We start from the raw sequence: 25038 nt of genomic DNA, 5'->3' as shown, positions 1-25038 counted from the left end.
GATAAACTCTGGACTGGAGTTCTGCCTTCAGCCTGTCTTGTGTTCTGCTGCAACCCAGAACTGTAGAATCTGATTCTGTAAGATGGTTGAGAACCTGCAGCTTTGGTGAAACCAGTCAAAAATATTCATTTACAGGAACAGCTCTTTTAGCTATTCTGTGAATACATAGTTATGGATAAATAGTTGTGGGATTTTGTATAGCATCACTTCATTAAAAACTTCCTACAACATATAAGGACGTTATTGTGGCTGAAACAGAAGGCTGTAGAAATCTTTACTACACTTTAAGTGGAAACAGAAACCCAGGAGGCTTCTGTTCCTAACTTGCTAAGTCGTCATGCAGGATTGACATAATTTTGTGTACATTAGTTTACTCATTATTAAAAGGTAGTTGCTTACAATTTGAGATCCTTGGACTGAGTTTGGTTTTGTGATGGGAAGAGAGGGACGAGGAATAACAAGTTCCCATGCTGGTGCACTTTTTGCATCACTGTCGCCAGGGTGATGAATGAACCTTTTCAGAGGAGTTACTCTGTATTTACACCAATACAGACGTTGTCTCAGGTTCGTACAGAATTGTTAGCTCTGTTACATTGTGCTGAGGTTTAATGCATTGTAAGATAACGATGTGCAATGTAAGATAGCAACCCATCCATATCTGAAAGTTTTTGATATTTTTTTTTCCTAGCTGAAGCTGTAAAACAAAGACAGCTATTCATCTGGTTTAAAGGAGGGTTTGCATTTAATGATAGACACCTCTTTGCAACAGTACTTTCAGCTGCAACAACCCATATCAAGGCTTTATTATTCCCTCACCAGGAAAAGGAATGGAAATATTTTCTGTGTGGGGTTTGGTTGGTTTTGTGTTGTTTTATTTCTTTTGCCTGGGCTGGGTGATGGTTGCAGAATGAAATTTAATCAAGAATGATATCAGACAAGAGAGGTATGTCTGGAAATACATAGATCCATGTATGTGTTACAAGCACTCAGTTTAATGTTATTTATAAGAAAAGGGCACTCAATGGCCAATATGTTGTTTTCCTTTTCTCCTGAACTGACCAGAGTGAGGACATGATTGCAATGTAGGAACCCCCTTCAACTCCCATCGTAATTTCATACCAATTTTAATTATTGCAGTGGTTTCAGCCAGGTGTTTCTTTCCATGGGAGAGATTCTGTCAAAGGTATTCAGCTAAATTTGTACTTGCGTTTTCTGAAATAGTAGAGTTTGTGCTGAATTTACTTCCACCATCTGTGGGACATTTGAAAAGAAATAAAACAATTTTATTTATAGGCACTGTATAACCACATACATACATAAATATCTCCATATATTTCAATGGATGGTGGGATCTGCCTGCACAGGTCAGCTTGCTAAATCAGAATTTTAAGAAAAAAACTGTTTTTCTCATCAGATGCTGGAAAAACAGAATCATGAATCAGTGGTTATGCCAGCATAATGAAAACAATTGGGGGGAGGGGGGGGGGACGACAACAACAAACCAGAACCACCCACATTAAAATGCAGAAAGTAAGTAATTGAGATTTTATTTAGAACATGTCTGTGTGGTGATTGCAAGCCTAAACTTTGCAGAGGGCAGTGTTTGCTGTCTATACCAGCACGTACTTATACTGTAAGGCTCTTGTAAGCACCTGTCTTGTCTAAAGTTTATATGCTTGTAAGCAAGTGTCCTCCACAAGCAGTCATTCCTTTGATCCAGTAAAGCTTAGAGAGCACAGCCCTAGCTCTATGTTTTTCAAGATCCTGTGTTTGTTTACACACAGTGCAAAATATTCAGAGCATCTTTTTTTCTTGTGTCTACATTACATCACTTTCTCGTGTTAAGTAATGTTTGCTTTTTAAGTAGAAGTGGTGCGGCTTGTCCTCAGTCTTCACATTGCCTCTGCCCTGGTGGATTCCCTCTGCTCCTGCGATAGCCTGTGTGGAGTTTGGCTTCACCATGACAGGCTCTAAAAGGGTGCAAATAAAGCTGCCTTCACACTTGCCTGTAAGTGGCATATTTGCCCTTATAGCAGCTATAAGGAGCAGTAAGCTGCCTGTGTGCTTAGGCCAGGGACTTAATCCCAGCTCTGCTGAGGTTACAGGCTGAACAAGGGGAGTGTGTGATCAACGGCAGTGTCAAGCAGGGCTGTCGGAGCATGGGGAGGAGATACCCAACACATCAGGCTGCCAGGAGGCTGTGCTGCTTTCACTGCTCATTCCTCTGACTCTCTGTTTAAAAACCTCTAGCGAAGGAGATTTCACAGCCCACGTGCCCAGCCGGCTTGAGGTGGGCAGGCTGTACCGCATGGAGTTTTCCCAGTTTAGAATGAGCTGCCTTTCCCATAGCTTACCCTATTACTTTTTTTCCCAGCCCCTATAGAGAGGAAGAACAGCTTCCCTGTGGTGCCTTTTCATATGTTTGAAGTCCTATCAACCCTATTTGATTTTCTTTTCTCTAAATTAAAGATCGATATTTCCTTTGGCCTTTGCTTGTAGGTCATGTTTTCTAGATTTACCTTTCTTGTTCTGCCTTTGTATGTGTCCCTTTGGCACACATCTTATTTGAAGTGCAGTATTCAGCAGAGGCCTTACCCATCCTCAGTCAGAGCAAAAGGATTACCTGTGCCATGTATAATCCCTCCCTTATTTTTACACCAGCATGAAACTGTTCTTTCAATTGAGTTTGTGATCTGCTACAGGTTCAGGGGACAGAGATCATTTTGAATAGAATTGCTGTGTTTAACCAGTGCTCCCTGTTGGGTATTTGCATGGCTGATCGCCGCCTGCCTTAAATTTGTGCAGATTTAACCATAAATAATATGTGTGCTCCTAGCAGGCTGCTGTGCCCAAGTATCTAAAAGTAGTTGTATTTTGTAGCTTTCTTAAATTGCTTATTGAAAATGAGGGCAATATGCAATCCTTGTCTGTAGGAGGAAATTTCATGTTTAACTTACATGATCTATACCTAATGTCTAAATTACCTGTGCATGCAAATCTACATTATAGTGTATATAATCCATCCTTGTGAAACATCTAAAATTAAATCTGTCAACGTACGTGTACAAGAGTTCTTTAGGAGCGGCAGTTAGAAATTTAAAATTCATGCATGTAAAATTGGTATAAAAAGTTAGAGCAGAGTTTGAAGCTGCTTTTAAAAAAAAATCCCTGACGTTTATCAAAACCTCTGCAAATTAGGAAGGTGATCCTGCAAGTACTACTAACTGACAATAGTGCTTGAGCATTCTGAGTAATGTCCATGGCAGTAAAGCCTTGGTACTTGATACTAAGTTTCCATTCCTTGACTGTTAAACTGGAACTCCCTCAATTTTTGTATAGTGCTTCAGCATTTTATATCTATTCTCCAGTAAAAGTTTAAAAAATAGCTGGACCAAATCTCCATCTTTTGGGGATTTTGTTTTTTGGTGTGTTTTTTTTTTCTTTTTCAAAATTCCCACTTAGTTGAGGTTCACTGCCAATAGTTTTTACCCTTGCTTTAGTTGAGTCAGCTTCAACTGCCTAATTATACAGCTAGTTTCATTTTTTTTTATTCTGCTTTAAGCATCTGTCTCATCCCTCCTGTGTGTGTATAGTGCTTGTAAACATCATTTCTTCATTTACAAACTCTTGAACTGAAAAGGGCAACCCAGTAAAACCCATCCATGGACTCTTGTTTTCTTCTTGGCACATTTTCCTTACACTTAAATGTAAACCAGCCATTAATATCACCTTACACATTTTGACATTTTGGTCTCTTCACCCTGTGTTGACTATATCAAACTCTTCTTCCAGATATCTGCCCGGTCCTTTATTTCTTCCCCTTTTCAGCTGCATAATGCATGAGATGGAAGTGCCTGCTCAGTGCTGGTGTCAGGCTGTGCTGGGCACATGCTGACGGCAGCCTGCAGCCGGCCTGTGATTGACACTAATGCACTGATAGCAGTTTCATCTCTGTGTTGCAGTTGTTGTGTTTAGGGGAGGCTGGTCAGTGAGGAGAGCAGGAGCCGTGTCACTGATGTGGCTTGTCAGTGATTCACAGAGATCTCTCAAAGTGCCCTATTTTTGGAAGCAGCATTTCTAGATAAATGCTTTTCCAATTCCAAAGGCATTTTGACGTGCTGGGAAATAAAACTCTACCTAGCTGTGGGTTTAAGTCACATCCCTAACAGTCTAGAAAGTGCTAGTCATTTGATTTTATAATCCTTTCTATGAATTATAATGATAGCAAGGACCAAATAGGCTTAGTCCTGTGCTGCCACTCTATCCAGACACGTAACAGAGGCAGAGAAGGAACATTTAGAAACTGAGAGCCCCTTGATGTGTCTGGCAAGCTTAGCTCTGAAATCCTCAAAAGAGATCCGTCTTCCTTTTCCCTCTAAATTTAGATGAAGAATTTTTACATTCTTGGAATAGAGAGGGAGAAAGGTGGAAACTGATAACATACTGTTGAAAGAAAATTGTAGCATTTTCAGATGCCGAACAATTTTCCGTGTGGCTTCTCTCTGAACATGCGTAAGCGTTAGCTGGTCCGCCTGCAAGCAGCCTGCACAGAGGCGGCCGGTTTGTGTGTGCGAGTTAGATTGAGAACTTTAAACTCATGTCACCTTTTCTTTTTAGGCATTCAAGCCAATGTTTTAGGGGCCTCTCTGTCTTCTACAGGACCAGGTAGAACTGCTTTGCATAGGGCTTTTGTCAGCAGGCCTTTGGGGACTGATGGGCTTGGGTTTGGGGTGATTTTTTCCTGCCTAGCACATGCAGAAATGTTATTGCTCATTCACTGAAAGAGGAAAAGAATTTGCCAATTCCAGCTCTTTGTAGCTTGTCAGCATTTCTAAACAGATACCAGGCAATGGGGCTTCCAGATAATTATTGCCACAAATAATTTAATCTGGATTTAATAAGGAAGTCACCTTTTTGCCTCACCATTTTTAAACATCAGTAGTGGTCATCTGTAATGGCTCACCCCAGCAGTCCAGAGTGCTTGTTATTAAGGACTTCTGCATTTGGGATTACTGTTTCCCACTGAGAAATTTTAATTCCTGTTGCCAAAGAATTCATATAGGCATGCATGATTAGCGCATCTAAAGGATTAAAATAACCACACGGCAGAATTAATACACTTCAAGACTGTTGTTGTTACCTCAGGTACCACAGCACAAAAAAAGGGGGCTCCCATGTCTGCAGCTCATAGTTAATAAATCTGACTGTGCTAACATTGCTGAACACTGGAAGTAAAGCTTTTAACATCATTAAACACCAGCTTTTTGCTTCATCACTCAAGGATGGTTCCCCTGTTTGCATCTTCATCTGCAGAAGTGGATATACCATGGAGATTTTGTGAGATCTAAATATGCACTCTAATTATGTACCCAGTTTGACTAGTGATGGGTTTGGATTGAAACCACTAACTGTAAAAGGCTGAACCTCAACTGGTTGAGCCGATGAAACAGATGTGTTTGCTCAAAAGTTTGCAGCAAACACTGGCTGTTTCTTCATAAATCTGTGCTCTCCTGGTCTGGATTATCAGCTTGCTTTAAAATAGTCATTTCCCACAGACAAGGCAAAGGTTTAAATTGTCTTTGACCCTTCTTTGCAAATGAGTGTAACTGGCCTAACTACTCATCTTGTGAAGGGCTGGGGCTCAGCTGTGCGCTTGAACTTGCTTGTAAATGCCACTCTGACATGTTCTGTGAATAAATGAAGCCTGTTGGAATATGTTGCAAGGAACACCTTTTTAAGAATCTAATGAAATTTAAAAGAAGGGTAGTACTTACTATAAGCATGTCATTTAAGTGAAGAAAAACCTCTTTGCAAAATTATTTGCTTGTTAGGATTTTTTTTTCTTTGAGTTGGAGGAAAAAAGAAAACTAAAGCTCCTTCTTACAGTAATCTGTTTTTCTCCATTTTATTTTGTTTTGTTTTCTTACCTACGGAAATCATGTAAGCAAAGGTCTTTGCCGGTGCTAGGGATTTGTGTGATATTTTTTCAAGGTACGGATTGTAGAATGTCACACATTCATTTTTAAACAGTTTTGCTCTCTGATACGAATGAAGCACAGGGCAGTCAAATGTCAATGGAAGCTTAGCAGCTCACTTTCCCTGCTTTTCTCCATTTTCTTATTATTAGCTGTGCTTGCAAAAAAAGGAGCCTCTTATGTTCTTGGCTTTGTTAGTGTTTTCAAAGCAGGAGGTATTTCTGCTTTTGCCAATATTTTTCATGTCTCAAAATAAGAAAAGAATAAGAACAGAGGCATATTTGGACACTTCTAAAAGAAGTCAAGGCTTTAATTTGCACCACCCTTCACTGATTGTCGATCCTCAGTGCAGTTTGGGTGTGTGTCAAAATTCAGCAGAGGCTGCTGTCCTCATTTGCTCTGCTTGGGGACAGGGCAGGACTCCTGCCCCAGCCCTCAGGTCGCATAGACTCAGGTTGCACTCTCCACTGGAGCACTCAAAGAAAATCACCGGTGCAAGGTGGCCCCGTGGGATGGATGCAGATGTCCCGTTTACCTCCTAGTGAGCGGTTCAGATTGTTGGCCTCATCCTCTACTCTTTCTGGAGCGGCTCCAGGTAGTGGCTGACACCCACTTCAGGGGCTTTCCCTATGCCACCCTCTTCAAGGATGACGTAGCACTCCTACTGCTGGGGTGATGCAGGTTGGTGCAAGATAAGTTACTGGGAGGGACAGCTAAGCTCAAAGACTGGTATCACTAGATTTATTGTGCTCCACAACAGTTACATTAAAAAGTTGTGGCATTTCTTTTCATGCGGTTTGTCACATGCCTTGCATGTCTGACCAAGTGGGATAATCATGGTTTTCAAAGTATTTTGTCATTGATTTGTTTTTCATGAGAGAAAACTGACCTTGATTTCTCCCCTCTTCAAAACACCCTAAAGGAAGCTAGCCAAGAAGCAGAAGGAGACTCAGACCAGCACGCAGAGGGAGATGGGTCCCGTGGCTACTTCTGACAAGACCTCTACCAAACTGAGTGCTGTTCACAATGAAGAAGCTTTTTCTTCCAGCTGCCAAGATGTTAATGGATTCAGTAAGTTTAACTTGCTTGCAATGGATATGTCCCCCTTGGAGAGCTCTAGGTTCTTGAAAGAACCTATTCCTATGGGCACAATATCGAGGGGCTAGGAGTGAGAGTGACCGAGATCATTGCAAAAGCTTGATAGAAATCAGTTGTCTGAAACGTCTCTGACACTGCCCCAATTTGAACTGTCAGATAGGTGGGGAGCATTCCTTCTGACTCTTAAATCTGCTGAGAATAGTTTATAAAGCCTGTTCTAATAACTACATGAGACAGTCAAAAAGGCACGTTTATTTGTTCTTTGGAAATATTTTTTTCCTTTGTGAGTAGAAAAGTCGAATCAAATCACTTAGCTGCTTGTAGGATGAAATAACATTTTTCTCTATGAAACTGTTGTGAAAGCAAACATGGTCTTCTGGTTAGAGAACTGGAATGAAAAGACAGGATTTCTTTTGTCTGTGTCCTCGGTTTATTCTTCACACGCGTTCAGTAAAACTAATGTTAGTTAATACTTGTAAAAGACTCAGACCTGTAGCTGGAACAGTTTTGTGGGTAAAACGGCACAAAGTCGTACTTTAGACTCCCTAGATCCAGATTGAGTGCATGGTGGATTGCATGGTGGATCTGTAAACTTTTTCATATTAAATAAATTTTAACTTAGACACTATGGGAATGTCACTCCTTCTTTTGACACTTTAGCCTGCTAGTTTGAACAGGTAACGGTTCTGAAACACAAGTATGTACTAAAACTTTTGTCTTTCTTAAACACCTTTAGTGAAGTGGGTTTTCCCCTAATTACTAACATGGAAATGCTTATGGCACAAAATGTGTTTTATCATTGAAACCTTTCTTTGTAATCTCAGATTGAGTGGGACAGGCTGAGTGAATTCTTCTTTTCCCTCTATCTGTAGGTCATGACAAATTCCATCTGCATATGTTGCTGCTGTCACTCTGTGTAACATACCTGTGAGATGGATAAATAGGTGTTTGGGACCATCAAGGCTAGCAGTAAACATTTCTTTCTGATATTAAATTGACTTGAGTCGAGATCTGATTTACTCAGCTGCTGAGTAGCTATACCTCCTAAAGAGACAGCACGAGTTGTCAGTGGCTCGTAACTTTGAAAGACAGGATAGCCAAGGACAGCATTGTGACAGGCATCCTAGAAACAGCAAAGGTAGCTTCTTCAAAATTTATGGGGAAAATGAAGGTTTTAACGCTTTCTTTAGAATCTGAATTTTTAAAAGTTTGGGGTTGGTTTTTTTTTTTCCAAGCAGAAATAAGAGAGGAGGCGAGCTTCAAATGTAACCTCATTTGTTTTTTTCCTTTGGTATTTTGAGAGACTAATTAAAACAGCTGAGTCATTTACTTGAAATGGCATCTATAGAAAATACATTGTATCTAATTTTGTAAAAAAGCATCCCTCCAGGTTTTATTTTTTTATGTTTTTTATTTTTAAATCAGTTAATCCTTTGCTTGTCTGACATCACTGCAGACTTGATCACTACTTCCCTCTGTAACACAGCCTGAGTCAAGCCATGGACCTATTCTCATCTTTTTTTCCTTTTTATATCTGTAAGAAACAATTACAAGTAAGTGTTCATGATTTCTCCAATTTTTTTACTGCCAAGTCTGGGATGCTGAGGTGTTGGAGGTAAGTTCTCTTACGTGCAGTAGTGTGCACATGCTGATCTAGGAATTTTTTGGGTAGAAGACTTTCTTTTTAGAAAAAATGCCTTAATAATAGAGTTTAATATTTGAGAGTTTCTATATAGGCCTACTCTAACTTTTGAATAACATAATAGGATTACTTCTTAACCCTCCTGCTAAATAATGGAGTTTTACAGGAGGTTATCCATCTTAGCTTTTGAAATCAGCTGCCTGTCTCAAGCAGCAGTCAAATTCCTTCTTAAATTGTCCTTTTGCCTCTTGACAGCAAATAGCATTTACAGCCACCTCATGAGAGGCGGCCGTCCTCCCCACCCCCACCCTCAGTTATGGGAGCCTGAGTTGGCTGTACCAGAGATGTGGAAATACCCTGCTCCTGGAAGTACGTTCACTAAGAGAAGCTAAGTGTTTTCAGTCCCCAGATCACCTTGCTAGCTCAGAAAAGCAATAAAATAAAACAAGACAAGTTGTTAAGTAGGATAGCTCACATTTATTGAATGACTTGTGAACAAGTTTATCTCCAGATGACAGTGTCCTTGCAGGGCATGTGTCCTTGCCTCCAGTTTTTCCTTGCTGTCCTGATAATTTTAATGACTTTTCAGACAGAACAAATTAAAGGAGTCCCTATAGAAGATTTTTTCTCCCCATAGTCTCTCCAGCTTGGTCACTGGTCTGCTTCTGCTGCAGGAGGACTTTTGCTGTTCTTGGGTGACCCCCATCTGCTGCCTGTCCCAGTGCCTTAGCGCCCTGTCACCCTGCAGGGAGCTCCCACCTGGCAGTGCCAGCGACTGGAAGGGCTGCTGCCAGGGGCCGTGAAGAACAGCAAAAATGAGACGTTGCCTTCCTGCTCATCAGCCTCTCCTTTTCTGAGGACATATGGACCTGACCGTCCTACGGGCAACTGCAACGTGTAGGCAGACAGGCGTTGGCGATTCTTTCACCACGGAGAGTTACCGTCCTCCTGCCTCTGCTGCTGGTAAAAACGCAGAGGTCCTCACCTACTCTATCTCAACGTTTAAGGAGAAAATGCTTGTATTTTCAGTATAAACCCATGTGAACGGCGTCACCCATAAAGTCGTGCTTTTTGGGTGCCACGGAAACCCTTTGCCGAGGCCAGCACAGTGCTCAGGAGCACACGGTCCTCTTGGGCCTTTGTAGTTTTGAATTCTGTCATTTGACAGAGGTGTTAGTTGTCAAATGAAATTACATTCTGGAGGAACTACAGTCTCCGTGCTGGCACAGGGAAGCCTCAGGTCTTGCTGAAAAGTGGAAGAGAAATGGACGTTTATCTTTCCTGGCCCGGAGCAAAGCCCCTCATCCCTCTTCCCTTTCTACACTGTTAGTCATTACTCGGGCACTATTCTTACTGGTACATATGGGAGTTTAAACTGAAGAGATTTCTTGGACTCAGCTGCTGTCTCTAACACCATATGGAGTCAGAACAGGTGTTAGCTGAAAGACAGATTAGTCCATAGCTAGTCAAGCTTGTCTGGTTTTACCCAGGGATTATATGAAGGTGAAGCAGGCTCATCGTAGTTGTTCATTTTCTCAAATATCTTGCTTTTTAAAAAGTACAAATATATCCTAAATCCATTAAAGGCAGATAATGGTACTTGCAGTGTCTGAGCGTGCTGCTCTTTTTGCAGGAGCGTTTGGAAAGCAGTGGCACTTTCCTTCGAGTGGCACAGCACCGTCACGGGTAGGCACTGACTCGGTGCAGGGTTGTTGTGAAAGAGGATGGCAAACTGGAGACAAGGTGGGGCTACAGTTATCCACCAGTATCTGCACTGACAGAAGGGTGTGCAAGGGGTTGTTACTGCACATAAATGGTGCGCAGTTTGGAGAAGCAGCAGTGCATGATCTCAGCGATGATATGATATGTCCTGCACAAAGGAACTGGTCTTTTGGCTTCACAATGCTAAAATGCCGTGGGCTGGGCTTGCCCAGGGGAATGCCATATCACCAGCATAGCCATCTTGACATCCTTATGGGGTTTCTGGAAGGAACAGTTTGATTCTGAGGATTTAATTTCTTAAAATGCAGCCAGTGCTGCTAGCTAAATGCTAGAGACTGATTTATTAGGGTGTGCTTAATTTTTGTGATGTTGCAGTTTGGGAGGAGTCTGCTTTCCAGACAATCTTCCGGACTGAGGCTGGTACATGTTACACAGGCAACTTTAGTGTTACAGGCATGAGCACAGTTTGAAGACAGAAAGGAGCCCTCACCATTCTGCATGACTAGAGGGATCTGTGTGGCCTGACATGCCACTCTAGGGAGTACAAAGAGAATTTTTAATGAAGTCGTAATCTCTACCCTGACATGAAATCATCTCTGGAATGTGCTTGTAAGAACCTCTGGATAGGAAACAGCACTGCATACATGTCTCATTATACCAGACGCTACCGGACTCATTTTGGGAATGAATGCTCCAAAGTTTTGGGAAACTTGTCTTTTGGTGTGAGGTTGGGGTTTTTTCGCCTTTTTTCCTTTGAATCTAGAAATCACCTATTTCACAAATACAGTTCATTACATAAACCTTGGTTGGTAACAGTTTTAATCAGACTCACTGATGTAAGGTGTGTATCTTCAGCAGCCCAAGTAATTTACTGTTAGCAGTTCCTGGAAAGGAATGGCCAAATGAGTTCCTGTATACTTCCAAATTTCAGAAAATCTGAGTCCTGCTCCACACTCTGACTGTTGACTTGCTCTGTGACCCTGGGCAAACAAATTACTCTTTTTAGACCTTGCTTTATATATCTGCAAAAGTGGCCGTGTTCCAAGTACAGTAAAAGGAGGGTCTGGTTTAGGCTGAAAAACACAGGGGAGAAAGTGTAAGAGGTCCCGAAGGAGAGATGCTTTATGGCTTGAAGGCAGCTGGGGCAGAACTCCAGCAGACTAAGCTATGAGAAATTTGATTATTTCAATGTGTTTCCAAGTGGTGTAACTCTGAAAATATAGCAGGAGAATACAGAACGAGAGCATGTTCCTTTACTAGATGATTATAAAGTGCTTAGGAGGTAATTCTGCTGACTTTATGAAACTCCCTAGGCTAGTGACTTCTTTGGTTCACCCCATAGAATAACTTGGAAATTTTAAGTGGTGTTTGCTCTAGAGACACAAAAATTGTTCCTGAAATTACTTTGATGTATACTGAGTTTTATCTAGTTCTATTGGATTATGGAATAGTTTTTCCTGTATTATCTATTGTCATCTTGCCGATGTGCTGAGATTTCTATTAGCTTGTTTCCCAATATTCTGAGGAAGATATAAATAAATGCCTGTAACTCTGAGAGTGAATGTGGAATGATAACAAAAGTATATGCCTTCAGAAATGATGGATTGCTGTAAGAACGTATGTGTATGCTATTGTAGATATAAACCAGCCTCATAAATTTACTATCAAGAAAAGAATCTACTGTGAAGATTCTGAGCCCTGCCTCCTTTCCATAACTATTTGATTAATATGAAAATAATTTGTGGATTCTTGTCCACAGAAAGCTAATGCTTTAATGGGAGAAGGCAGGGATGCTTGTCCTGCTGAAAGAACCCAACTCACAGGGGAAAGGATTATAGGATTTGCTATGAACAGTCCTGGGTTGAATAAAAAGTCCCTTGTTATTTTGTATTGTTTTAACAAAAAAATTGCTACCCTACCTGTGTGTTTGTGTGCTAATAGCGTACACTGTGTTTCAGCAGGCTTATTTTACTGTTAATACTGCATTTGATTCTCTGTAGTTTGTATTTTGGAGGTCGTTTTTAAGGACCTTTCTCCTAGAGACAAAAACGTAGCTTTGTTACTTTGGTTAAAAAAAGGTTATCTAGAGTATAGTCCTATATGTGTATCCTGTGTAGGAACACATTGATTTACAATAACTATAATACTATATTTGGGGTCTGGAGTGCTTATATTAAAGAAAATCCATCAAGATGACAACGTAATAAATGTAATATGCATGTTGAGATGAAAAATATAATTCATTTTGATAAGCCTTATATATATCCCATATTACTGTGTTCTTTGAGGAACATTCTCCCTGTTCTCTTTCTCTCTCTTAATATATGTCTAAAGTCTTTTCCTTATGTCTTTCCTACCTAGCATCACCCTCTCCTTGTTCATTTTCTGTCCAAAGCAAAACCCTTCAGAGCAAATCTTTGTTGAATTCCTACTACTCAGGTACTAGTGCCAGACTTTTCTTTCATTTCTAAGTTTTCTTTGCTTTTGTGCTTTTCCCAATATGACCTGTAGACTGAATCTTCTGAGTGTGAGACACAGCTAACCTTGTTTTCATTTTCTGTAACTTTTTTTTCCTATTGATCTTCTGTTGATTTCCATTGATCCGTGTCGTGTGGGTGAACGGAATTCCATCTCAAAGTATCATCAGACACTGTTCCATCGACCACGCTGTTAGGTAAGAAGACAGGTATGGTGTATTGCGCTTCACTGGAGAGCAAACACACTTATTGTATCTTGAAAATAACTCGGAGAGAGCACCGTTAATTGGCTGGGCTCCAGCATCGTAATCCTGTGGTCATGTGTTACTTGGAAAGCTTTTTGTTTTACTCATGCTTTATTATTGCTATTAATTGCTATTTTCATTTTTAAAAAGGAAATAAGGGTTCAAAAATTAAGGTTTAGGAGTTCTATCAAGTACTTGTTGTTTCGTTTTGTGAATGGGATTTGACATTCTGGGCCAAATTCCCACAGGCTGCCTTGCCTTTGGCTTAGTGTTGATTCACATATGTGGTTGTGCCTATGCAGCTGGCGTGGAATCATAGACCGTTTGGGTTGGAAGGGATCTGTAAAGGCCATCTAGTCCCACCCCCCTGCAGTGAGCAGGGACATCTTCAACTACATCAGGTCACTCAGCCACATCCAACCTGACCTTGAATGTTTCCGGGGATGGGGCATCTACCACCTCTCTGGGAAACCTGTTCCTGTGTTTCACCCATAAAAAAAAAAAAAAAAAAAAAAAATAAATAAAATCTTCCTTCCACCTAGTCTGAATCTACACTCTTCCAGCTTAAAACCATTACCCCTTGTCCTGTGAGTGAGGCTCAGCCACCTGTGCCTCCAGGCTTGCAGATATAAGTGGGGGTTTGCATGTCCAAAGCAGGTAGGACATTACAGGTTTAGACTCAGTGCAAGTATAAAGGTTATTTAGAGAAATTAGAGGCTGGGTTTTGGCAAGTGGCCCCACCTGCTAAGAGTTAAATGCTAAATATTCAAGCAGCCTGGTATAGATTTGAGAGAGTAAGAAAAAGGCAGGTTCTGAGAGGCAGAGGCTGTTCTGCAGCTGCTGGTAACTAAAGACGTAACTTTAGTGTTCAGTACCTCTGAAAACTGGCTTTTCTTGTTAAGATGATAAATAAAGAATCCAATGTGTGGCTCTTAGCTTTTGGATTTTTACAAATAATACATTTTTACAGTAAGTTAACAGGGACAGCAAAATTGGCAGAAACTGTTAGCTGATAAAAGAAGTTATACAGAAACTTACTGGAGGTGTATGTACCCTTGAAAGTGAGTAATAACAGCTTACAACTTCAGGCTCTCCCTGGAGGGTGCTGCCTGTCGGTAGAATTTGAAGAAGGCAGTTGTGGGCTGCAGCACAAACAGCGTGACCACCAGGTCAAGGGAGGTGGTTCTCCCCCTCTGCTCCACTCTGGTGAGACCCCCCCCCTGCAGTTGGCTCCCCCCTGCCGTGCTGTATCCAGCTCTGGAGCCCCTGACATCAGAAGGACACGGACCTGTTGGAGTGAGTCCAGAGGAGGCCACGAAGATGCTCAGAGGGCTGGGGCACCTCTGCTGTGGAGACAGGGTGAGAGAGTTGGGGTGGCTCAGCCCGGAGAAGGGAAGGCTCTGGGGAGACCTTAGAGCGGCTCCCAGTGCCTAGCGGGGCTGGCAAGGAAGCTGGAGAGGGGCTTTTTACAAGGGCCTGTAGTGCCAGGACAAGGGGGTGGCTTTAAGCTGAAAGAGGGGAGATTAGGTTACGTGTCCGGAAGAAATTCCTCACTGTGAGCGTAGCGAGGCACTGGACCAGTTTGCCCAGAGCAGCTGCGGTGCCCCGTCCCTGGCAGTGTCCAAGGCCAGGCTGGACGGGGCTTGGAGCAGCCTGGGCTGGTGGCAGGTGTCCCTGCCCACGGCGGGGGTTGGAACTAGGTGATCTCTAAGGTCCCTTCCAACCCACGCCAGTCTATGATTCTGTTAATTCTATAATTCCTCTGCTATGAATTAGAAAGATGATGTGTTCTTGATCAGAATCTAACCAGTGCTATTTATCGGCCCTGTCATTTAGGATTATCTACAGTAAATGATCGCTTCCAGACACACTGATCTACCATGGCTGCTTTAAACATTACTCTGAGCCTGTTGAAGGTGCACAGTTAGAATAGGGAGAAATTACAATTGATTGTTTAAGTGCCTTGACTTACAGACTAACCACCAGGACATAGAGGCTTGGAGGGACTACCACAACAGACACATTCATCCTGCTATCTATCAAAATGCTGATGGCAATGACTGAGCCCCCTTTTAATGAGGTGGGGAAGTAAGGGAGTCCTTTTTCCAGGAAGTTTGTTCTTGTTTCCCAGAAAGTCAGTGTTGTCAATAGAAAAGTCTTAAGGTAGACTTACCTCTTGGCTCTGCCTTAGGAACAGGGCCCAGAGTTGCAGTTTGCTGGAAGATGTCAAACTACTCTTGAGGCTGGTACTTGGCACCTGTGAAAGCTGGACCCTCATTTGAGAGCGCTGTTTTGCCCTCCCTGTCCTGATAGTGAGAATTACGGTGTGAACTTCATAATCTGAAGCTCAAGGAGCAATAGACAGATTGTATCTGGACTTCTCATGGGGAAGTAAAAGCCAAAAAAGCCCCCAAAACTTTTGAAATCCTCAATTTTGAAGAGGAAAAAGAGGAAATAGGAATTCAAATTACCTTGTGCTTATGTATTCAAACCTCTTTTAAACTTCTACTGTTATATCTGAGCAAAGATTAATATCCCTGGTTTACACCTGGAAAGTTAAATACAGAGCACTTTTGAGGCGTGATTTACACAGACTGGTCACACAAACACACCCCAACACCCCCCAGTTCCCTCTGATTTTAACAGCCACAGGTGCTGTGAAACAGTCCTTGGCATTGAAGAAATTTTTGTCTTGTGACTTGAAGACAAATTAAAACCTTGGCATTCTGGCGTCTTAGATAGATTCACCAGACGTTGGATGTTGCTGTATGAGCAAAATAAGTTTAATTTTTGATATTTATTAATATTAATTCCTGGGAAAGATAAAGAGATCTTAAAAAGGGCATCAGTTATCGCATTACCAATATCCATCTCTGGACACCACCTGCAGTCCAGTGCTATTTGTTCCCATCTGTTATGCCTTCTGCTAATAAATGCTCTGTATCTGCAGGAGTGGATGACTCCCCAGGCTTGGCTGTGACATGATTTGTTGGTAGTAAGATATAAGGGATTTTAGTTTTGCCTGTACCCTACCCCATGCTTGATTAATACTTTTTTCTGTAACAGATGTTTTTGGTTCCATAATTTTCACTTCCAGTTGTAGACAGCTCTGGAATCAAATGTTTTGCACATCTTCATTAAGAAAGTGAATAGATAATACTAAGAAATAAAGAAGGGAGATTTCCCTATTTTTAATGTTTCAGTAAGGCCCATGTGGTACCAGTACTGTAAGGCATGAAGAGGAGGCTGGGTTTGGAGAAATCATGCACGGCCAGTATCTCTCGAAGATGTTTGGCAGATGTCATCAGGGCAATCTTTTCAGGGGAACCAGCATGTCCTTCCCTTGCATCCATTAACATCTCTCAGCAGTATGTAAGGACATTTACCCTTTTTCTCATTTCAACTGCTCGAGAGGATCCTAAGAACAAGAGTCACTGCCCTCCAGAGAGGGTGAGGACCACAGCACCTTGTAGTTTCTTCAGATGGGCAGAATGAGAAAGCTCACTGTCATGGAGTCTCACACAAAAACTGACTTGTGCTTAAGAAAGACGTAGAATTTTGCCCTGAATTTCAGTCTTCTGTAGCTCATGTGGGCTTTTGCCTGTGCCTAATCAATCTGCTGTGGGTATATCTACAACCTAAGTTGGAAGAACTAAAAAGGTATTAGGCAGCTGATGGTGCTGCTTTAGCGAGTATCACCATTACTGGCTTTTTAAATCGCAGGACGAGTTACTTTTATGCAATGGAAGCTTAAACGTTAATGGCTTGATCTGTTCAGCTGTATCTGTAGCCTCCGAGGCCACGTCAGCCTCTAAGGAGCTGTGGGAGAGGCTTTCACACCAGCTCGCTGTGCTGATGTTGGCCTGCAGCAGAATGGGCAGCGGAGGTGTGTGCCCTTGTAGGCTGCTACTTGAGCTGAATTTGTCTCACATTTCTTTCTGTCTGCAGATGATCAGGTGGCTTGGAAAACTCTCCTTCAGTCTTTAGTGGCTCCCAGTTTTGTGTGCTATGTTGAAGCTGCCAGTAGCTTTTCAGCTGTAAGTACTGAAGTGCTCTGTGAGGTCGGCAGATCTGGCAGCCACTTTTCACCAAGCAGGCAAAGAGAGATTTCACCTGGTGAGGTCCATGCGTTTGAAGAGCCACACTGTTACACGAACCCAACGGTCCCAGGTCTTGGCCGACCTCACCAAAGCATCTTCCTTACATCTTTAAGAGGATTTTATTTCAATGCTAACGGATGAAAAACCCATATGCAACAGTTTATATAAGATTAGAATACTCTTACGTAAGGTGTTTACCAAGCAGTTCTTAAAAATCTCTTTAGAATCTAGAGAAAGTTACTTTTTCCAGCTTTTTTAATTATGCACATGAGGCTGCTTCATAGCCTTTGAAATGAAAGATGCATCCTCCAGTCTGTCAAACCTGGTGTCAGAAGGTTTTTCTTAAGGAATGAGCCTTTTTATAGCTCGGTTGATATCATTAGACAAATTATGTTTTGCCTTTGGTTTGCCATACCGCTGTTTGTATTGTATATAGCATATTATAGCTGTATATTTATCATACAATAAAGCCTTGATGCTTGCAAAAAAAAAAAAAGCAAATTAATTTTACTAGCTTACACCACATCCCTGGTATAAGGGGAAGAGACATTAGCCATGCTGTAGTCATCCTGGGAAGATGTCAGATAATTGACAGCCCTTACTGTAGTGTAGAGAGACTGGATGTGTGTGTAATTAAATCTATCACAAATACTGCTAAAAATAGAATTTATTTTGTGCAAAGGATGTCTTACTATGTTACACACTTGTCAAGGCTAAGAGAATAAAAATATAAACAGAGATGATAGGCTTGTCATTTCAGACACAGAAGGAATTTGTGGATATTACAGCAAAAGTTTTGAAAGAAACTTCTCTGCATGTAAAGATGACGTGCCAGTGCAGCATTGCTTTTAGCTGTTTGAGGCACAGGTTAGTTTTCTGGTCAGAAGGCAACAGGATACTCTGCGTCCAGATATATCTCTCTCAGGCTAACAAAACTGTTCATGAAACAAGATTACATCTGTAAAAGGATCTAAAGTTTTAATCCCCAAAGGTGGTCTGGATGAGCAGGTCCGCTCCCAGCAGCCTTACTGGGATGTTGCACGGGGGTCTGATCATACAGAGCCACTTCCAGGCTGGGAACCTAATTTCTTGGCTGCTCTTCATCTTATCTGTGACATCTATGGAGGAGTTCCTCAGTTTTTCTGTGGAGGGAGACATATTTATTTTACTCATCTGGGTAGCAACAGAAGTATATAATACAAGGTGTTGTAACACCAGGCAAGCAATAATATCTCAGCCTTGCGGTTACTCTTCAAATGGAGAAGGATATCTCCTAGCTGGAGGTGACCACCTGCTTCAGGTGTTCCCTGCACGCTGCACTCTGTTACGTTCCTCTGGGCAGAGTAAGACTTCAGCGTTTACTTCAGCGAGTTCATGATTATTTCTCCAGCAAAGAAGTGTGTCACAGGTGTGTCACACCATTTCATAAGCACAGTGAATTTGTGGATACTAAAAGTGGTGTCAACATTGTTGAATGTGATTATCTGCAGTTACACATTAAACAGAGAAGCTGAGATGCCTAAAGAATTTCCCGATCGGGCTAGTTATGTGGGAGACAGTGAATCATTGATTTAATGTCTTATACAAAATTTCAGGGTACTCTGTGTACTCTTAGGCTAGTAATGAAAGTGCTAGCTTCCCGAAATCAAAATATCTGTGCTGGCAAAGCATGTTGTATTATACGGAGTAAGAGTCTTGCACTAAAAAGGGTTAACAAGATGACAACATATTTTGCTATTGCAAGGTGCTAATATTAGAAATGATCCAGTCTCCAGCAATGTGCAGAACACATTTTTTATTTACAGCTGCACAAAAAGAACTGTGGAAAACTGGAAATAGTTCTAGGAAGGAACCAGAGCCCTGAACACCTTGCCCTAATGAGACTTCAGAAGATCTCAATTGATTTACTTTATCAAAGAGAAACTGAAGAAGTGATTTGATCAGTGCCTGCATGGGTCAAGTTTTCAAATGCTCAGAGGGCTCTTTAATCTAACAGAAGGTATAATAAGATTCTGTGCCTGCAAGTGAAAGCTACAAAAAATCAAATTGCAATTAAGAAATGTTTAGACAGCAAGGGTAATTAACCGTTGCCACAACTTTTGGGGTCAGAATGGAATCACCATCTCTTGGAATGTTTTAATTTGGATTATTTCTTGGAACTGTATCCCATCTTTGGTATGCAGGGAAATATGGTGGTATGTGTTCCAATCAAAAAAATGTGGACATATGACTAGAAATAAGATGTGCATATGAAATAGAATCAAAAAACCCCTGATGCACGATTCTGTATGTTTAGAAGTTTCTGAGTATTAGTGTGAATTATTTCAAGCATCTTTAAAAAAATAATCCCTTTTTTCATTTGCTGTTCTCACTGAAAACTCATAAAAGGCACACATGCTTTAGAAGCAGTGCTGAAACCTCAGTGAAAGTCTCGGCCAATTTGTCTTACAGATTCATCCTCATTTGCAAGGGAATGGAGGCACGTTTGCAAGAAGGGGATGGAGAGAAGGGACTACAGAAAATTGCTGTGACTTGCCTTTAGTGCTACAATTAAAGCAGAAGTCTGACTTTGCTTGAGGGGATGGTATTTTTGTTCCTTTCCAGTAACAACGGTGCCAAAAGGAATGAGATGGGGTTTATAGCTGCAACCTGGGGGAAAAGCAAAGCCTGTTTGCAAGCCCTCCAAAGACCCTTTTGGTTGATTGTCCTAGTGAGAGATAAGTTTGCTGCTACCTCCCCTCCTACCTGCATTTTGAATTGTTCCCAAAATTGCTGTAAACAGCACATCTTGAGAGAAGGCGTCATGCCTTGTGTGAGCACCTCATTAACTATGCTCAGGTTCAGACTCATGGTGTGATTAGACAGAGAAGGAACAATATGTTTTTTGTGTCAGGCTTTACTAGCAGACATATGAACGCTAGGCTTGCCTCATGTGTAGCAATTTGTCTACGTTTTCCTACGTAGACTGTTTTCTCTACTGTTTTCCTGGCACAGATAAAACGCTGACGGGTATAACTGACAGCCGTCCTGAGCTGGTGCAAGTGTCGGGATTGGGTTTTCTTTCAGGTAGCGCAAAGGCCATTCAGGATGCATTTGTCATGGATGTCCAGAGGAGATCGTCTGCCTAGTTCCAACTCTGTGTGTCATAAGCTTCAGAGTAGGATGACCCAGATTGTGTGATACTTTTTTTTTTTTTTTTTTTTTTAAAGCAGAAATGCTTGGCTGGGTAAGGGGCACCCAAATGGTGTGTTGCCATGGACCATGCTGCAAGAGCTGTTACTCCAGTCAGTGGGTTTTGTACTGTTTTTTATCTGTGTGATCAAGGAGACGAGAAGCACAGTTGTCACTATAAACTCAAGGGCCAGAGTCAGATCCCTCTTTGCTCCTGAGCAGCTTCTTCTAGTTCCAGATTAATAACATGGATGCCTACCTTGAGGGAAGTTACTCTGGAAAAGGAGGGGACACCACTTTCCTGCCTTTCACCCCTCCCTCTGATACTTCTCTCTGAGAAGAGAGCCAAGTATATTAGAATTAAAAGATCTGATGAAGAGAGAAATTCCTAATTGCCACTAAGGGGCTGACTGATCTGAGCTACGTTTTACAAGTAGCCTGTGCTCTGCATGTGCCCTTACCCTATTAGCACTAGAACCGCACATTAGTTTTAAGACTCCCTCTCGAATAGGGATATCGTAATGTTTTTTAATTGGGGCTGATAAAAATGTGACATTACTTGCAGGTTCCTCAGAGAAGCCAATTGTGAAATTGGGTTTGTATTAAACCTAATGATGGAAAATTAAGCATAGTACGTCTGTCGGAAATGGTCCGCGATAAAAATCTTCTCCTCTCCATTACAGGAGGTTAATAGGGAATAGGGGAGGAAAGATGCACTGGGAAAGCGAATCCAGCTAGGGGAATTAATAAGCCTTGAAATTCCCTCTGTTCAGAGTTCTCACACTGTCATTAGTCGGAGCATTAGGGATGATTATACAAATGCTTTGGATGTTACTCTTCCTTAAATCCCAAATTTATTCACATTCTGTATGTGAACATTGCTTCACTAGGGCCATAGCTCTGTAAAGCTCTGAGCGTCCTGAGAATGTGACTGTGTTTATGAGCACCTGGGATTCAGAAATCCTTAAACTCTGTAGCCTAATCTTCAGAGCAGATGATGGCTTTGTACTAATTTGTTTCAGAGGAAGCAGGACGCATTCAGCATCTCTGGTATTTCTTCCACCAGACTTATTTATCTCACACTGGAGATCAACTTTCCCCTGCAGCAGTGTCCGCTGCTGGCAGTCCTTTCTCCTAGTCGTGGAGCTTCAAAACAGAGCATTTGCCTGTCTTGATATCTTTCCCCTAATGTAACAGTAAAGCAGATAAAGCATTATTTGTCGTGTTTTGTCATGCTGTTGTTTTGCCAGCTGCTGAGAAGGCAGTCTAATGCCCTCATCTGTCTGCTCCTACCCACCTTCGCAATGAGGGACACAGCAGAGAGACTGGCTGCTCCTGATCAAAACTCCACGGCGATTTCTCAAGGATAGCAATGTTTACAATAGCATTTTGGCCATATTTCTGCCTCACAAAATTCACCCTGAAATTGCAATTTGATTTATTTATTCTTTATCCCTTCAAAACCAGGACTGTAGTATTGCTGACAAGGGATGGTATTTAGGCTCTTTGTCAGTAAGCTTACCATAAGAAACAAGCCTTGTGTATGCAATCTTAAGGGTTTTTTATGAACAATGTGAGGGAGATATGTTTTCTGTTGGCTAATAGATTGGTTTGAGGTAAGAGCAGAAAGAATTGATGCAGACTGTTAAAGGCTTGTATGTGCAAAAGAACCCAAGGATCTCAGATGCCTGTAATCATAGGAAAAACCAATGGTTTATCTGGCCAACTATTTATATTTGGTCAACTCTGGTAGGTAAGAAACTGAACTATTCATTTAATCTGAATTTCTGTTGTTAAATATTATGATGGTGAACTGTTTGGTTATTGAGCTCAGCAGAAATATTTTGTTTTCTATATAGAGTTTTGCTGGGGATAGAAGAGGTTACAATTCTATCTGCATAGCAATACAGATTTTTTTGAAATGAATTTCTTTCAAAAAGAAACTTTTTCTGTTAAGTTTATGTATCTGAAATTTAAATTTCCGCATGCAAGGTAACTATATGCTGGTTTATTATTTCTGATAATATTACATCATTGTAATTGACCTGTAAATTTTAGGCCTGAACTAGCAGAGCAGTTTAATTTGCCTCCAACATCCCGGCTGACTGATTTGAAATGCTAATTATTTGTTTGCTATTAACTTGGGCCCCTTCCAGTTATCTCATGTTGTACACCCCAAATCCCACTTGACTATCTTGCTCATCTGTATGTATCTTTCAGTCATGTTCTTTGCAGGTTTATGAAGAAAGGTATGTAAATTGATTGGAGTCGTTATGCGGAGCTCACCCTTACTAAATGTGCTACTGAGCTCTACGTGCTGGATCCTCATTAGCCTGGTTGGCTATTTGCTCTGTTCCTATCTCATTGGGGTTGTCTCCTTGACACGAAAAAATACTGGAGTGTCGTTTAGTCTTTTAGGCAGCCGTAGACAAGTGTGTGATTCCTACTTATTTCTTTACTTCCTTTTGCCTGCACCAACCTATGGGGTGGTGGAGAAGCAAAGAAACAAACGGAGCAAGAATGAGAATGGAAATACCAGATAGGTGAAAGCTTGTTTTGCCTCCCTGTCTTTAAAACAGACAGTAGCCATGGAGAGATGACCCAGCCAACCCTGACTATCCAGACCCATCCGTACCGGAGCTGCGAGCCGGTGGAAATGTCCTACCCCCGGGGGCAGTTCCAGCCAGCCATCCGAGTGGCCGACCTGCTGCAGCACATCACCCAGATGAAGCGAGGACAGGGCTATGGATTTAAAGAGGAGTATGAGGTGAGAGGAACCTTTGCTCACATGAATGAGAAGTTGCACTCACGAAGGACAGATGCTTGGGAGGGGAGGATATCTGGTTTTAAGAGCTTTTCCCTAATGCACTTGCCCTCTTAATCCTTTCCTTTCTCCATCTCATTTCTGTTTATGAGGGTAGGATTTTACAGTGCTAGCAATCTTTGGTGGCCCTCTAGGTTTTACAGTGCTAGCAATCTTTGGTGGCCCTCTAGTCCAAAGAAAAGGTGTTTACTACATCAGTAAGATAATGACATTGTGCTCATCCGTTAGCATGTGCCCTCTTTCCCATAGAGAGCAGACAGTAAATATTTAACAGGTGCTGGACTCCATGCAGGACTTGAAGTGCCACAGTCCCTTACTTATTGATAAGCTGTCATTGACACTAGCGCAAGCCAGGCTTGAAGAGAAGGAAGGGGGTTTGCTTGAGCTTTTTGGGACCTCCAAATACCAGGTAACAATTGATCAAATTAAATCGCAGCATAATGACTTGAATGCAGAATTGTAAAGGCAAAGGCAAGAACCTTGTGTAGCTAAAGTGACGGTAGGGTTTTCTAGTATGCTCAGAGCTCTGGCTCGGAATATGGTAGGCTGATGTACGCTTTCAACTCCATGAGAAGTGAAGAGTAAGCTGCAAAAATGAAAGCAGCCCTCTTCCTTAACACCTCTTCACCCCAAGCTGGAATGACCAGGAATGAAATCCAGATGATAAGAAGAAACACAACACTGGGGAGGAGTTGGAAGAGGAATATGCATTTACAGCAGAGAGAACAGAAGAGGGAAATAGCATCAAACATATGTGAGACTTTGCTCTAGCAAGTGATAATTATAATGAATGTAGTAAGCTTGCGGGAAGGCAATAAGCAATTAATATGCATAGTGGCCTTAAAACTACTTAAAAATAACATAACAGCTGTGAAAAATAAGTTACTTAATGAAAACAGCTCACTTTTCCACCCTGCAAGAGTCCATGGGGTTTATATCATTGATGCTGAGTTTTGCTGTAATTGAGAGGCAATCTTTTCCTGGTTGTCACCAGGGAGTATTTTTTTATTCAGATGGCATCAAAGATTGTCATAAAAAATGTTTTTGGTAACTGTATGTTAACCAGGTCTACTCAGTCATGCCCCATGATTGAGCACACTAATTAAACTATCAATATAAAGAGCTCTGTTTAATATTTAGAAAGTAATAATTCTCTTAGGAGATGTACTTAAGCCCCCCCCACCCCCGGCTTCAATTTTCCAAGAATAGTACCCAAAACTACATTCAGCTCAATTACAGATGCCCTAAGATCTAGTTCTTGATGTTCAAGAAGAAAACAGGTGCTGGCATATATGTAATTTTCTGGCACTGGCATTGGTAATTATCAAAATAGCACATTAGCATGAAAAATGTCAGTGCAACTTTCAGCTCCGCAAGTTCTGCCTTTCCCAGAAAGTGCTATCTACATACGTCTATAATGACGATGACATTATATAGATTTGCATAATTCCTTTCTTTACAAGAAATAGCCTAGAGAATGCCACAAGCTCTCAAATCACATGCGCTGTTCTACCCTTCAATCAGGGGTAATTGCCTGAAGTAGCAGTCATTTTCCATGGTGGAATTTGGTTTCCAGAGCATGGGATGCAGGCAGCATTTCAGGTCCAAATAGCTTTCAGCCACCAAAGGCAGGAAGGATGTCAAGGAGCGCTGTAACTCCTGGAAGGTGGGAGGTTTCAGCTGGCTGAGAGTGGCGTCTCAGACTGGAATCTGGAGGAACACAAAGCTGGGTGGTAATTCACAAAGCTGCAAAACTGGCTTTGCAAAACATTTTGCAGAATTGT

At 41.6% G+C, this 25038-nt stretch overlaps 1 protein-coding gene across 2 annotated transcripts in view; it reads left to right on the top strand.

Annotated features, from left to right (window-relative positions):
• PTPRT (protein tyrosine phosphatase receptor type T) overlaps positions 1-25038 on the top strand; it is a 454289-nt gene that overhangs the window by 392623 nt on the left and 36628 nt on the right. The window contains exons 16-19 of one of the 2 annotated variants that reach the window (XM_037402825.1): positions 4618-4665; positions 6898-7046; positions 13076-13111; positions 23010-23197. In XM_037402825.1, the coding sequence (XP_037258722.1) occupies positions 4618-4665; positions 6898-7046; positions 13076-13111; positions 23010-23197 (421 nt within the window). The remainder of the gene's footprint in view (positions 1-4617; positions 4666-6897; positions 7047-13075; positions 13112-23009; positions 23198-25038) is intronic. The other variant, XM_037402826.1, reaches the window with a different exon arrangement.

This window comes from Falco rusticolus, chromosome 10 (genome assembly GCF_015220075.1).
Source record: "Falco rusticolus isolate bFalRus1 chromosome 10, bFalRus1.pri, whole genome shotgun sequence".
Classification (NCBI taxonomy): domain Eukaryota; kingdom Metazoa; phylum Chordata; class Aves; order Falconiformes; family Falconidae; genus Falco; species Falco rusticolus.
Note: the sequence above shows the minus strand (reverse complement) of the source record. Positions and strands in the feature narration are given on the sequence as shown.